Source organism: Dendrobium catenatum, unplaced genomic scaffold (assembly GCF_001605985.2).
Source record: "Dendrobium catenatum unplaced genomic scaffold, ASM160598v2 fragScaff_scaffold_1122, whole genome shotgun sequence".
Taxonomy (NCBI): Eukaryota; Viridiplantae; Streptophyta; class Magnoliopsida; order Asparagales; family Orchidaceae; genus Dendrobium; species Dendrobium catenatum.
This window is the reverse complement of record NW_021319584.1, coordinates 322,132-335,917: the sequence shown is the minus strand read 5'-3', so window position 1 is coordinate 335,917 and position 13,786 is coordinate 322,132. Positions and strand designations below refer to the sequence as shown.

Genomic DNA, 13,786 nt, shown 5'->3' with positions numbered 1-13,786 from the left:
TCGTCGCGCGCCGACTACGGTCCTTCTGACTTACGTCGTACACCGATTACAGTCCTTCCGACCTCCGTCGCCATCCGACTACGGTCCTTCCTACTTACGTCGCCCACCGACTACAGTCCTTCAGACCAAACAAACACATCAACAATGATTCTTTGTATTCTCTTCATGTAATGTATTCTATAAGATATACATCAAGTTAAGGTCTTCCGCAAAGGAAGGGCCTCAATTGTCATTGAATTTAAGCGGCGTCCACTAGGGAATAGGACCTAAAGATGAAACTCAACCAGTCAGCGGCCCTTCACGATCAATTTGAGGTCTCGTATGGGGGTTCTAACTTAATATGGTAGAGCAGAACCCAGTCAATTTGCTTTGGGAAACCTCACGCAGAATTGCACCAAGAAATCGAAAAAGGTAGAGAGGAAGAAGAGAGGGAAAGCGCGGGCGATCGAGATCGCGAGGAGAGATAGAGTGGGTAGATGCCGAAATCATATCTCCATCGCCCACCATAACACCTATGAACCCCATCAAAACTCATCCCCAAAACCTAACCCTAACCCCAGCGTTAGGTCTTGCACATCACGACGCAACCGATGGAGTGGTCGTCTCCAACGACGATGATGCCGACTATATCTTCCAATCTTACCATCTCCACTCCCAATCTCTCCTCCTGGACGACGACGATGACCCGGACCACGAAGATCCATCCTGCAACCCTAACAACTCTAATCCCTCGCAAACCCTAGACGACACCCATCCCGAATCGCCCTTCTCCTCCCTCCTTCTCCGCGACCCGGACATCGACGATGAGGAGGAAGAAGATGACGAGCTCCCTGCCCCGGCCGATGGCGGCGACGATGTGGTCCATGATTCTGACTTTGAGCTCAAGACCGACTCCAAACACTCCTCCGACGCTGTCATATTGGCGGCGGCACTGCAGCACGTCGACCCATCGCCACACATCTCCTCCCAGTTCTACACCTTCAACCGGGATTCCCACGCTCTGATGATTCGTTGCATCCTTGAGGGGCGACTCGCTGCTCCGAGCGAGATCCGGCAGGCAACGCCTCGGTCGGTGCTGAAGTCCTGGCGTTTGGTTTGGAAGGACCGGAACGAGGATACCGCGTACCTTACGGCGTGGAAGCGGATTCAAGACAAGCTCCACGCACATGTCGACGATAAGGGTAACCCCTCCCTTTACTTCAAGAACAACCCGGCCCAATGCGTCTCCCATTTCGAGCAATGGCAAGACATTGTGGCCTCCTTCCATGCGGACCCCGACCTTCTCCGACACCTTGGTCTAAAGGAGACCGTGGACAGAATCAAGCAGTCATGGACAGTTGGAGCTAAATTCTATGGCATCCCCGAATCCTTCATCCGTGATTGCATATCCTCATGCCCCATTTGCTCCTCTTCCACCTCCATTGCTGGTGCATCCTCATGCGGTGGAGGTGCTTCATCCCGATCCAAGCGGCGCAGATTTGAATACACTGAGTCATTTGATGTCCCCGCCAAGGATGTACCTTGCAGGCTTCAGCAGCTGGCCGCCAAGCATAAAGTAGTTCTTTGCATCCGGCAGAAATATATAAGATACAAGCCCTTTATGGCAGAGGTGAAGGATTATACATGCCACCGTGCTGGAGAGCCTTCGTCCGTTTCAGCCTCAACCTCTACAAAGAAGCAACGGGTTCTGAAGAGGGAGCCTTACCAGTCAAAACGATGTGGCTGCGGGTTTCGTATCCGTGCCATTGTGCCCATTACCAATTATAATGAGAAAGACAAGACTTTTGTGTACCTTGAGGAGGGCACAGCTGTGTTCAAGCTCTATGCTGTGCATTCTGGGCATGAGCCAGGCCCCCTAGATGGAAATGCAAGGATTATTCACAGAGTGGTAGGCCACAAGGGAGGTTTAGAATTTGACCCTGTGGTCTATGGGGTCCGAGAGGACACAGAACCTGAATCTTTTGTTGACCTCATGGTTAAGAAAGATGGTTGCGGTAGTCATCACAGCGTTCTTCAGAAGATCCAGGAGTTGAAGTTGGAGGCTGGCTTGTTAGAGGGAAAGATGGCTAAGATGCCACCAGAGTTACTCAGATCTCTTTCACGTGAGTTGACAGATACTCTGAACAGGCTCAGGAGTTTTACTGGTCAACAACTTTCTGAAGAATCCTTAGTTATGGGTGATGATAGTATCGGGCAGTGGGGAAGTGAGCAAAATCATGATTTTGATGAGCATGGCAGGATATTTGGCAATAAGGATGCGGAAATTGTTGATGATGATGAAACTGATTTTCATTCAACCCTTGGGCCTATTATGCCGTGGGGTTCCATGACGGTAGAGTGCCAGGAGCAGAAGATGCTCTTGGGGGATAGCTGCAAGTCAGTCAAATGGTTACTGAAGGAAGATTGTAGTGACTTTGATGAAAAAAGCATACTTAATTGTGGTGAGGATGAGGATTCAAAGTTGATAAAGCCTTTGAGGCATGAAGAAAACATTGTGACGGATTCTAATCTTGTGGCAATGCACGTTGATGGGTTCTACCCGGAAAACACAAAGTGGTATGATTCTCCTGTTGGTTTGGATACTGTAACAGATTCTGGGGATGGTGGGTATAGGCATGGAGAACTAGTGTGAGTGAGTGTTAAGAAGTGCTTTTTACCCTTCCGAGGCATTTGTAGAAGGAATTTTGTGTATTATGTACACTAAAGACAGTTGGAATTCACCTCTTTAAAACATTGGAACAAACATTTATTTTTTGAATCTTCATTCCGTGTTCCTGTTGGCTTTTATGCCAGGTTACCTTACTAATGAAATCAAATTTATAATGCTGCTCCATTTTTACTTGTTTTTGGTACAATAGTCATCTATGGTGAAAATCTAGTTGGTTTATTTCGGCAGAATTGCAAGTGATGTTCTTGCTTATGTTACTCTCTACAAATCGACTATCCTTTCTTTCGTTTTGAGTTTTTGAACCAAGATATAATTTGATGTTTTTGCTACATTGAAAACAAACTTCTGCTCTTCTCACAGACCAAGAATTATTGAGGATAGGCTTATGAGGTAGAAGTAAAAGGAAAGCTACTGGCTCACAAGGTTGGGTCGTTAGTTACAAGCTTTTCTTCTACATCTTGCCATTAGCTGTCTTTATCTTTGCTTTTGTGTGCTCTTAGCTCCAGTGATGTCTTCCATTTATTTTGCAGCTAAGCTGTTAATGTTCTGTTATGCTCTTTTAAAACAACTTTTTAGAGCTTAATGGAAATTATTTCGTCTTTAATCATTTATTGTTTTTTAGCTGCTCAATCTAGGATGTCTATTACTAGTTCTATGTGTTCCTCCAAATGTTTATTAAGGATTTTGATTTTCATGGCTTCTAAAATGTTTTTTTGAGCTAAAATGTTTTTTGGTCATTAATTGATTGTATTGAGCTCTTATTTTTGTAGATGTATATGCAGTGACCTCTGAACAGTTGCAGCCAACGACTATTTTCTCTCAGCATTCATACTACCATAGTGCAGCTCTATGCCTCTAAACATAAGCGGAGAATGACTGATGGAGCAAACTGTAATAGTCTGTAGTAGGCTGATAATGGTGATGTACACAACACTAATCTCTATTTGTTTTAAATTTCTTCAATTGATTTCCTCATGTTCACAGTCGTATGTGTTTAGTAGTATTTAGATGCGAAATCTTTTTTGGTAAAACATGATTTAAAATGATAACTTGTTTCTTTATAATTGGATTATTTTTTCTTTGTGTGGATACATAATTCCTCAGGTCATCTCAGCACATCTCACATCTATGCTGGCTCTCATACACTATGAATGTAGTTGCTTCCTTTCTGTTAATGTTGATATCGTGGAGGTTTGTACTCTTAACTTTTAGCTATATTCATTTAAGATTCTGAAAGAAATTATTTTATTTGTTGATATTATATAAGTTTTAACATATATCATTTGCTCTATATGATTGATTCATCATTGATTAATGATAACGAATTTGGTGGTGTCATCTAATGATTTTCAAGTGTTATTAGTTTAACTATGGTGGTGATGAAGTTATGTATTAAGATTGTTTAGAGCTTTTGCAACTTAAAAGTGAAGCTCAAGCGAGAAATTATGAAGACTAAGTGTTTCTTAAAGCAGCTTTCGAGTACAAAAATTTTAACTTTTGTATTGAATTTTTTTTAAGCAGCAGTAAGAAAGCCGCCCCAAACGAAGCATTAGTGTGCAAATGTTGATTCCAAGGAGAATAATTAGGAGAATTGGAGTAGTTCTTCGATCTTATCATAGAAGAACCAAATGAAGCCCGTGCTTGCAGTTGTTGAGGAAGATGACACTCTCCGTCAAGCTTGAGAACTATTTGAATGCTGCATGATCTTTCGTTGGGGTTTATCCTGGAGCAAACCCTTGGGTGTAACAAACACCAGTTTTCTCTCTCTTGATTGCAATTTATTTTGTATTTTACTTTGTAGTATATTTTAACCACACTTGCAGTGATTGTGTAATTTGTATTTGTTGATGATAGCTTAGTTCACCACCAAATTTTATTAAGGCTTTGTAAAGTATTTCTTGTGTTGTCGAATCAAGGTGCGTGGTGGCAGTCGTCCTCTATGAAGTGTATTAGTATCTTCTTGGACTTGTGGGAGAAGTGAAATTTTTCACATCGGCTTGCAAGCGAAGGTTGTAAAGTTGTCTTCACATTGAGTTTTCCATTGTCACACTCTTTTGCCTGAAGTGATTACCATTAAAATCACACTTTGAGTAATCATTATGTCTTGCTTTACATGCTTACATGTTGATTCTAATATTGAATGTTCATATACTTATGAGAGGGTTGTGATTTGGACTGTATTTTAGATTATATAGTGCTCTTTTATATCATGATATAACTTTGCATCATTTTATTTCTTGTGAACATTAACTTTTGTGTTGATCACATAGCTAGCTTGTTGGAAAATGAATTTGATAGGACCAATGCTGGAGAAGGAAAAATTATTCTATGCGGATGCCGAACGCCGTCTGAGACCAACTAAAATGCGTCATGTCATCACTTCGCTCTGTATCGTGGTTCAATACTGCTTGGTATCGCTCGTTACCGCGGTTCGATATCGTTGACGTGTTTGCACCTGATTCGTCTCCGAATGTTGAGCTGCATCCGGCCTCATAATAATTTCGCATTGATAGGACCAATTATTTTTAAAAAATAAGAGGAGCTCATGAGACTTTGGGACGGCTTTCTTTCTACTTCTTAAAGCAGCTTTCTAGCTTTAATTTTTTATTAGAAAACTGTTTTAAGAAGCAATAAAAAAGTCGTCCCAAACGAAGCCTTAGTCATTTGGAGTATCTAATTGAATCAACTCAGAAATTAATGAGTGTGGCCTCATGAAGAGCAAGTTTGAGCTCATTTAATATACATGCTTGAGTTTGAGCTCAATCTCAAGCTTGTGATTTGATAAGCTCAAGTCTTGAGTGTGTTAGAGAGTAGGATTTGAGCTTGCTCATGAGCCAATGGGCCAATTTGGCCCACTTATGCTCCTAGATCATTTATATTCATTTGAAAAAGTTAGGTATCATTCATTATTCTTTGATTGTACATGTATTAAATTTTAGAGGAATCTCACGAGTTCTTTCTTAAATTAGTTTATTTTAAAATATGAAATTGTTGAGAATGAACCCAGCAGTAGTATTTATACGAAACCCCCCTAAATTCAGATGAGGATAACTTTGAATATTTAAATGGCAAATCTAAAAATACTTTTATTGGATAATTATGTATTTCCATCCTTAAAATAAGTAAGAATATTTTAAATAAGCACATCTCTATTTAGGGATATAGAAAAAACACAATGCCTTTAATCTACAAAGCATGTGTTGATTTCTAGGTTGGAGATCCTCTCTTGATGCAATCAGAAAATTATTCTTCAACATCAAGCTTAATTGTGATTTCTTGGTTATTGTTCTCAACTAGAAGCATGCATTGATTAAGCTTGTTAAGTATCTCGATAGAGTATTTGCTTATTGTTTGTACTTTGTGAACAATTGTTTTATGAAATTGATCAAATGGACTCCAACTTTTGATATTGAAGTTGAGTCCCCCATTATTCCGATTTGAGTTTCGTTTCCCAAAGTCAAGCATTATCTATTTTCTTTCCGAATCCTTCATGATCTTGGGTCTTTGTTTAGTCAGCCTCTAAAAAATTAGTAATGCCACTTCTACTAGCTCTCGACTTTCTATTGCAAGTGTTCTGGTTAAGTTAGATGTCATCAAAAAATTTTCTGATAAGGTATGGGTTGGTCTCAAAAACTTGAGTTATATTTAGTATGTAGTTTTGGAAGATTTTCCTACTTATTGTTCTCATTGCAAATTGTTGGGGAACTCGAAACTAGAATGTAGCATTTTACATCCTTATCTTGATAATACTCCCACTGTTGTTAATGTGTTGACAGAGCTCCTAATAAAGTGCAGAGAATAAATGTTGATCATGTTGTTGTGGGTCATTTGGTTAATGAGCCATTGGGTCTTCCTTTGATTGGTGGTGATGTGGGGCATTCAGTTCAACCCCTTTTGGTGGTTTCTCTTGTTGTTGTTCCTGTTTCGAAGAATATTGTGGATTTGGCGTGTATGTTCAAGAGGCTTGTAGGGATCTTATGCTTTTGCTGTTAAGGACCTTATGGAATTTGTTCTTGCTTCCTGTGATAATAAATTGGAGGAGCAATTATTACGTCCTCTGACCTGACGTAGAGGTAAGTTCGGCCGCCAAGAACATGTCGCCACGTGCTCTTACTCTTTACCGCGCGGCCCGACGACTTGACCAGGAGCGGAACTCGGGAATGCTATGTTCGCGATTTTCTCGGTATTGCTTTGAAAAAACGAGAAATACCGCTCTGTGAAGACCAAAATTATACAAATATCGAGTTGTACTGAGTTTTTCTACAACTCGGTACAACTTGGTACAACTCGGTATTTGCTCAAGATTTGCTCGGTATTGCTAGGGATTTGCTCGGTATTGCTAGAAAAAACTAGGTACAACTCGGTATTTGCTAGATATTTGAAATATATCCAAAAGGTGATGAGATGTTGTTCGGCTCGTCAAGGAATTAAAAAAACGCATGTGCGAGAACCCAAAAAACAACGATCGGGTCGGCGACTTTTCTTCATGCTATGTGGCGCTAAAACGTTGGTGGCCGAATGTAGAGGAGCGTACGTTCACCGGACCAAATAAAAGTTCAAATTGGAGGGGATGAACAAAGGCGTGTCTAGAAAAATTTTAATCAGTATTATCAAATAAGAGACATAGCAAAATTTCAAAAAATAGTGTCTAGAAAGTGGATCTAAACCATTAATGTCAAATAATATAAAAAAAAAACTAATTTAGGTCATTTCACATTTACTTTCTTTATTTTATCATGCTTTTTGAAAATCATATGATATTCATATTGAGTGACTATATCTATTAGTGATATATCATCAAAACATTATCCTAATCGGTCATGAATCTCGAGACAAAAACAAGTTGAAAATTTTTGAAATTAAATTTGAGATAATCCGAACTCCGATTTCAGCAAACTTACAGTCAAAATGAATGTCTCAAAAATACGAACCTAACGACACCAAATTTGACTCAATCCGAGCCCAAATGAGTTCAAATCTAAGACCAAAAACGTATTTGGAAAGTTAAAATCATAAATTAGATGGCCAAACGATCTCCACACATGACATGCTTATAGTCGAATCAAGCCGCTCGATAAGACAAATCCAACGAGCCCAAGATTGCCAAACTCGATATCATTTAGGCATTCAAATGTCCAGTAAACTTAAATTTTCACTTAGCATCATATATTTCATGACCGCTATTTTCATACGAAAAATTAGAACAAAATTAATGTACACATGATCTTAGTTCTTAACTGTTTGCGAGATAGTGGTTTATTTTTGCATATTAATGGTTGAAACCCTTATAATATAATTTTATTATAGGGGATTTACATACTCATCACTTTATATCTTGCTATTTACATCTTTAATATTTAAAATTTTAATATTATATGACTATCACCTATAGAATAAATATGATTGCATGAAATGAAATATTAAAATTTATAGGATAGTATTGATGATATAAATGAAATATATAAATTATATATTTGATATTATAATTTTATATGATTGATAAAAATATAATATTAAAATATCAGATATTAAATACATAAATATTATGAAATAAAATGATATGTATGTAAATCCTCTTTTATTTTTTATTTCTATTTAATTATTAATGTATGCGAATTGATAGGCAGCAAGAGAAAAGAACCAACAAACCAGCAAGGTAGCAATACTAAAGAAATATTACACATGTATGTTACACTCTAGGTTCTGTGGTAGCGGCGATTCAGAACCTTCGGCAAGGGATAGCTCGAAATACGCGGGCAAGCACGGCAGCATATCATGGCGTCTTTGTTGCTCTGCATCCCGCGCATCGCCCGCTTCGTTCTTTTCCCCCGAATTCCCCGCTTCATTCACAAACCGCCCGTGAGGTTTCTAACCCGAAGAGTTTCAATCGATCATTTCTCCTGCTCCTCTAGCACTGCCACTTCTTCATCTCCTTCCACCCCGAGTTCTTCTCTTTCTCCTACTCCTGTGGCTGAAAACGTATCCCCTGATCGGACTTCCGAAAGCCTAGCAGAGTATTCAATGCAATGGGTCTCTCCTACGGTCTCTTGCAGCGAGCTTGGCGTCGAAGATGTTGGCAGGCGTGTCCGACTTTGCGGCTGGGTCGCGCTTCGTAGGGTTCATAGGGGCCTCACCTTTCTGAACCTCAGAGATGACTCTGGAATTGTTCAAGTGAGATTTGATTCTTCAAATGTTGCTTTAGTTAATGTTAGATTGTTCATCTGTTATTTGTTCAATCTTAGGTTGCCACGCTGCCTGATGAGTTTCCGGAGGCGCATGCAGCTGCGAACAAGTTGGGGCTTGAATGGGTCATTGCCATAGACGGCACAGTGCGAGCTCGGCCGAATGAGTCGGTTAACCAAAAAATGAAAACTGGGGCGGTAGAGGTAATAAGAACAACTGACACTGTGTTTTTATTTCTTGGTTATATTAGCATGATTTCCACCTTTAGATAAGTCGAAAAATTATGTTATGGGAGCTTTGTTCTATGAAACGTACTGCAGGTATTTTGTTGGCATTTTTCTAATCTAAGCATGACATTTGGTTGTTCAAAATTTTCTGCTGCACATCAAACTTGATACAGAGACCTACTTGCATACATCCTGATTCCCCATTTGAGTCATTTGACCATCACAAAGTGGGTAAACTCAAGTTTTCACGGGCATGAAATCGGAATTTCCAATGTTATGCTTTCCAAAAAAATCAAGTTCATCCACATCCCTGTATTGTTTTTGATCTTGGTGGCCTTGCTCATGAAAGTCTTGTGAGTTTGTGCCCGCCCCATTGGATGCGTATTTTAGAGCTCAACATTGGGTGGGTCATAGGAATTGTCTCTAGCCGTAACTAAGTTAGTAAGAATTATTTGAACTCTATTTTGTAAAATTTTTGGTTTCCTGCCTCTTTTTACACAAGCAACATAAGCAATTTTATGCTGTTATGGCTAACGGCTGTGTAAACAAGTCCAGTTCAGTTAAATCTATAAAAAAAACTTTCTTAAAATGATACTTTTAGTTAGCTTTCCAGAAAAGCACTTTTGCAAATTTTAGCTTTTCTGTATTATTAAGTAATTATTTATTTTAGTTGATTATAACAGATTAAGATAGGATATTATATTATAATTATATGAAGTTCATAATATATCTATTTCAATAATTCAATGAACTCATGGTTGCACCACAACAATTTTTTATTGAACAAGCACAAATATTAAAACACTTTTGACAACAAATTAATGTGATTTTGCCAGACAATCACCTGCTTTACTTGCCAACACAACTATAACAACACTATATTACACGTTACATTGCGACACAATAGTCGATAACAAATCCATGTAAATCTTTTTTGGCATGTACATTATTGTATGACATATATTTTGTTTTATTTTTTTTTTCTTTTGTCCAAGTTTATGCTTGAATACCTAGCTTTATCTTAGTCCATATCAGGCTGAGGAAAGCAATTTGAACATCCGAGTTGAGGATCCTCTTTATTTTTCTTTAATTTTATTAATAAAGAAGTTACTCTTGGTTATTTTTTTATGCAATATCTCAGTTCATCTTGTCATTGTGAACACTAGGCCTTGTCACTTGAATAGATTCCGTTTTTATTTTTTTTTGTACAATGAAAAATCAGCCCGATTGTTTTAGTTGTTTCATCATATTTTTTTATCTTGCCAAAGTCAATATTTATTTTCTGCAGGTTATTGCTGAGCATGTTGTTGTATTGAACACTGTCAACTGTACACTACCTTTTCCAATTACTACTGTAGATGATCTAAATGTTAACATCTCTGAGGAGATACGCTTGAGGTAAAATTAATTGTTGAATTGGTGTAGTAGCATTGCTAGTTTCACATTTTCTTGCAGTGTTCCATTTTCTCCCAGAAACTTTAACAAATGTTTGATTTCTAATATGAAGTACCTAGGAAGCTATGATTCTTTGGTCCAAGTGCTTAATCTATCTATTAACTTTCAATGCTTACAATATGGTGATCTTGGTAGATCACCATAACTAGCCGGACATTAGGCCGGTGGCAACAGTCCTAGGAGAACCTCGGTTTTCCCTTGGGGGTCGGCGGACCGAGCTTAGAGGTGGCTTTAAGGGTCTTTGAACCCATATGTGATTGCTTTTCATTTGAATTTGTTTTTGTCATTTTTCTTATCCATTTCTTGATTTTAGGGCTTCTAAATTATTTATTGCTTACTTTTAGGAATAGGTAGTTTGAATCCATCCAAAACTCATTTTGTTTTTAGAACATTAAGGAGTTTTCTTCTTTTTGAATTGTGTAAATAATTAGGACTTTTTATTATCAATAGGAGCTTTTTATAGTACTGAAAGAAATTGAGATGCTTGAAAATTTTAAATTCAAGATTTACTAAATCCTTCTCCTTTTCTTTCTCTCTATTTCCTTGTTAGCCAACACAGTGAAGTAGCATGGCGTCTCTCTATCTTTTCTATCCCACTGAGTTTTCCTTCTAGAACCAAGAGCCAAAAAGGGTTAAGGAAGCCATCAAGAAACCATATTCCATTCTAGGGAGGTTTGCTTGGTTGAAATTTGATAAAACAATGAAATCACTACTAGGATATTAAAACTGCAACTATTGGGGTGGAAAATTCATCGATGGAGTGGAAGTAACAAGAGGAAATCTTATTGGCTTTTCTACATCTTGAACTCTTAGATCGTTTAACCTAACTCTTGATTACTTGATTTCTTGAGACTTTGATATTCTTGTTGATTTCATAGCTACAGGTTCTATCTGTCGTGTGGTGGGGGTGGGTGTGGGTGTGGGTGTGGGGGAGGGGTGGTGGTGGGGCAGTCAACCAACTCCTCCGCTAATGCATAACAAAATTCGAACACAAGTCATAGGCTCAATCTAATATCCAATCAAGCCATATCATCAATAATGAGAATAAATTCTGGAGCCTGAGAGTAGGCTAGATATCCTGAAAGGATAACAAGGAGGAAATATGACAAACCATGGTAATCTCCTTAAACATTCATAAGATCATGGTACAAGTTGCCTATTCTGATGGAGGAGGTTTTGAAGATGATAAATATATGGAATGTGAAGTACTTATATTGAAATTTTTCTAAGAGATTCAATCATCGTTTAAGGTTTATACCAAGCTCGAGTTGCCAATTTATGTTGGGACAATTAATGTCCTGTCCTAGGATCTAAAGTCGAAAAATTTCTTCTCTTTTTCTTTTATTCATTGATCTTTCTCCTTGCAATTCAATTAACAACCAATATTCATTTATAATCGGATCATTATCAACCATGGCTTAATAATTGCATCCAGAAAATTATAAATAAATGTAAACATCGAAACATAAAATTTCATTACTTCAATTAATATTACATTCTACTATAAGGTCAAAAGTATCAAAATAATATATACACTACTCACTATTGGCTTCAAAATAATACAAATAAATCAAAGAACTTAAAATAAAATCAAACTATCATTACTGCTAAGCCTCAATCCGCAAGTTATTTACCTTTACCTGAAATCATATAAAATCACGTAATAAGCATATAACCCAACGAATAACTAAAACTTATCACCGCATTCAATGCAAGACAACAGAGTTTATATGCCTACTCTAATTACAATCTATGTCAATTAGTTATCAATAGTCTATCAATATAATCAATAATAAATCTATAAAATCCGTATCAATCAATAATGAAACCAATATGATCGAGAAAGTAAAAAAAGATCTATCAAACTATAAGAAAATCGATAAAAGGACGACCAATCAATGGGCATGCTATGTTATGTTATATCAATATCAATACTAGTTCTATCAGTACAATTTCAGTCATATCTATCAATCAGTTCAATAGTTTTATCTATCAATCAGTTCAATAGTTCTATATATGAACAGTTCAATTGTTCTATCTATTAATCAATTTAATATACTATAATGTAAATATAATCATAAAAAGAATTATGAAGAGCAAGGCAAAACATCTAGCTTTTATGTGGTTTTTTAATCTTACCACCCCAACTGTCGCACATTTGGTCATCAGTCTTTAATTTAAACCCAACTGTCGAATAGTTGATCATCAGTCTTTATCTTACCATCATTCTTCATTATCTTAAGTCAATTCATAGGTGACTTTCAATAATAATTTAAGATTCGTCACCCTCTACCCGTCGGCATAATTCAGTTAATCGGTCAGAGGCTACTCCCATGATTACAACACGAATTTTTATTTGAAGAAAAGCTAGTCAACGCACCCTCTTGCACAGGGTATTATGTTTGAAGTGTCAACCCGTATTAGTTTTTGTGTTAACAACCAACTTTTCTTGCTTACATGCAAATGTCATATTTTTTATATTAGTTGTATTAGTCTCTCTTTAATGCATGAAATACAACATGAAATGCTAGAATCTATAAAATATAGGGAAATCTGTATACTAGTCAATAACTTAAGAAAATCATAACTTCTATTTTATTCAGTGAAATTTAATAATGTTATAATCAAAATGTTCTCACAGTTCATATCTATGATATAAAAAAAAGTTTCAGAGTTAAATATTGATAAATATGGAGAAAATATATTTGTATCAATTTGGGAGAGATAAAACTTGTAAAAATCAAAATCATCAAAAATATGAGTATAAAATCACTTACTTTAAGTATAACAAAATCTATAACAGGAACATTGGACGAAAAAGTCCTAGAGAGCTTCTTCTCTCTTATCTTTCTCCTCTCCTCTCTCCCTTCTCTTCTCCTCCTTTTTTCTTTATTCCTGGCCAAGCAAATGGTGCAAGAGTGAGTGGGGGAGTAAATAACAGGGATATTTATATATTAAAGTAAATAAAAACTCATTTCAATGCGTGGCATCATGACACTCTCTTGACCCAGCATCGTAGCACTACATGCTGAATCCATAATTACTGTTGAATAGAAAGTATTGGCACGGCTATGCCAAAAATCATTGCCTTAGCGCTTCTCCCTATAACGCCGCTGCACTCAAAAGCGCAACGCCGTAGCGCTCTAGTTTCGAATTTTCAGGCTTCTTCAAATTTTTATTTTAAAATCATTTTCAAAATTTTAAGTTGTTACCATTAATACCTAGAAGCTTGATGGTTAGTTCGAGCGTTTTG

At 37.2% G+C, this 13,786-nt stretch overlaps 2 protein-coding genes across 29 annotated transcripts in view; both read left to right on the top strand.

The window, feature by feature from the left end:
• The first annotated feature begins 292 nt into the window (after positions 1-292).
• Positions 293-4,539, top strand: LOC110105408. 5 transcript variants are annotated; one of them, XR_003702098.1, is made up of 4 exons: positions 293-2,556; positions 3,451-3,586; positions 3,773-3,859; positions 4,190-4,539. XR_003702098.1 is itself a non-coding variant. In XM_028698685.1 (2 exons), the coding sequence occupies exons 1-2, from the start codon at positions 515-517 to the stop codon at positions 3,458-3,460; spliced, it is 2,052 nt and encodes a 683-aa protein (XP_028554518.1). In that variant the 5' UTR covers positions 293-514; the 3' UTR covers positions 3,461-4,105. The 5 variants fall into 5 exon arrangements, 1 of the variants encoding a protein (XP_028554518.1); XR_003702101.1 differs by having other exon boundaries at positions 3,439-3,586; XR_003702100.1 differs by having other exon boundaries at positions 3,451-3,859.
• A 3,782-nt stretch (positions 4,540-8,321) lies between these two features.
• The window catches only part of LOC110105413 (aspartate--tRNA ligase, chloroplastic/mitochondrial), a 41,933-nt gene continuing 36,468 nt past the window's right edge, over positions 8,322-13,786 (top strand). For 21 of the 24 annotated variants that reach the window (XR_003702090.1, XR_003702081.1, XR_003702087.1 and 18 more), the window contains exons 1-3: positions 8,324-8,839; positions 8,911-9,054; positions 10,367-10,476. Coding sequence is in view for 7 of the 24 variants with exons in the window: in XM_020834920.2 (XP_020690579.1) it covers positions 8,444-8,839; positions 8,911-9,054; positions 10,367-10,476 (650 nt within the window). In the remaining 17 variants the exon portion in view is untranslated. Of the gene's footprint in view, positions 8,840-8,910; positions 9,055-10,366; positions 10,477-13,786 lie in introns of all 24 variants that reach the window. The other 3 variants (XR_003702095.1, XR_003702096.1, XR_003702097.1) reach the window with 2 other exon arrangements.

Excerpts from the sequence above, each read along its gene's own strand:
- LOC110105408 (XM_028698685.1), top strand. The coding sequence starts at position 515 with ATGAACCCCATCAAAACTCATCCCCAAAACCTAACCCTAACCCCAGCG.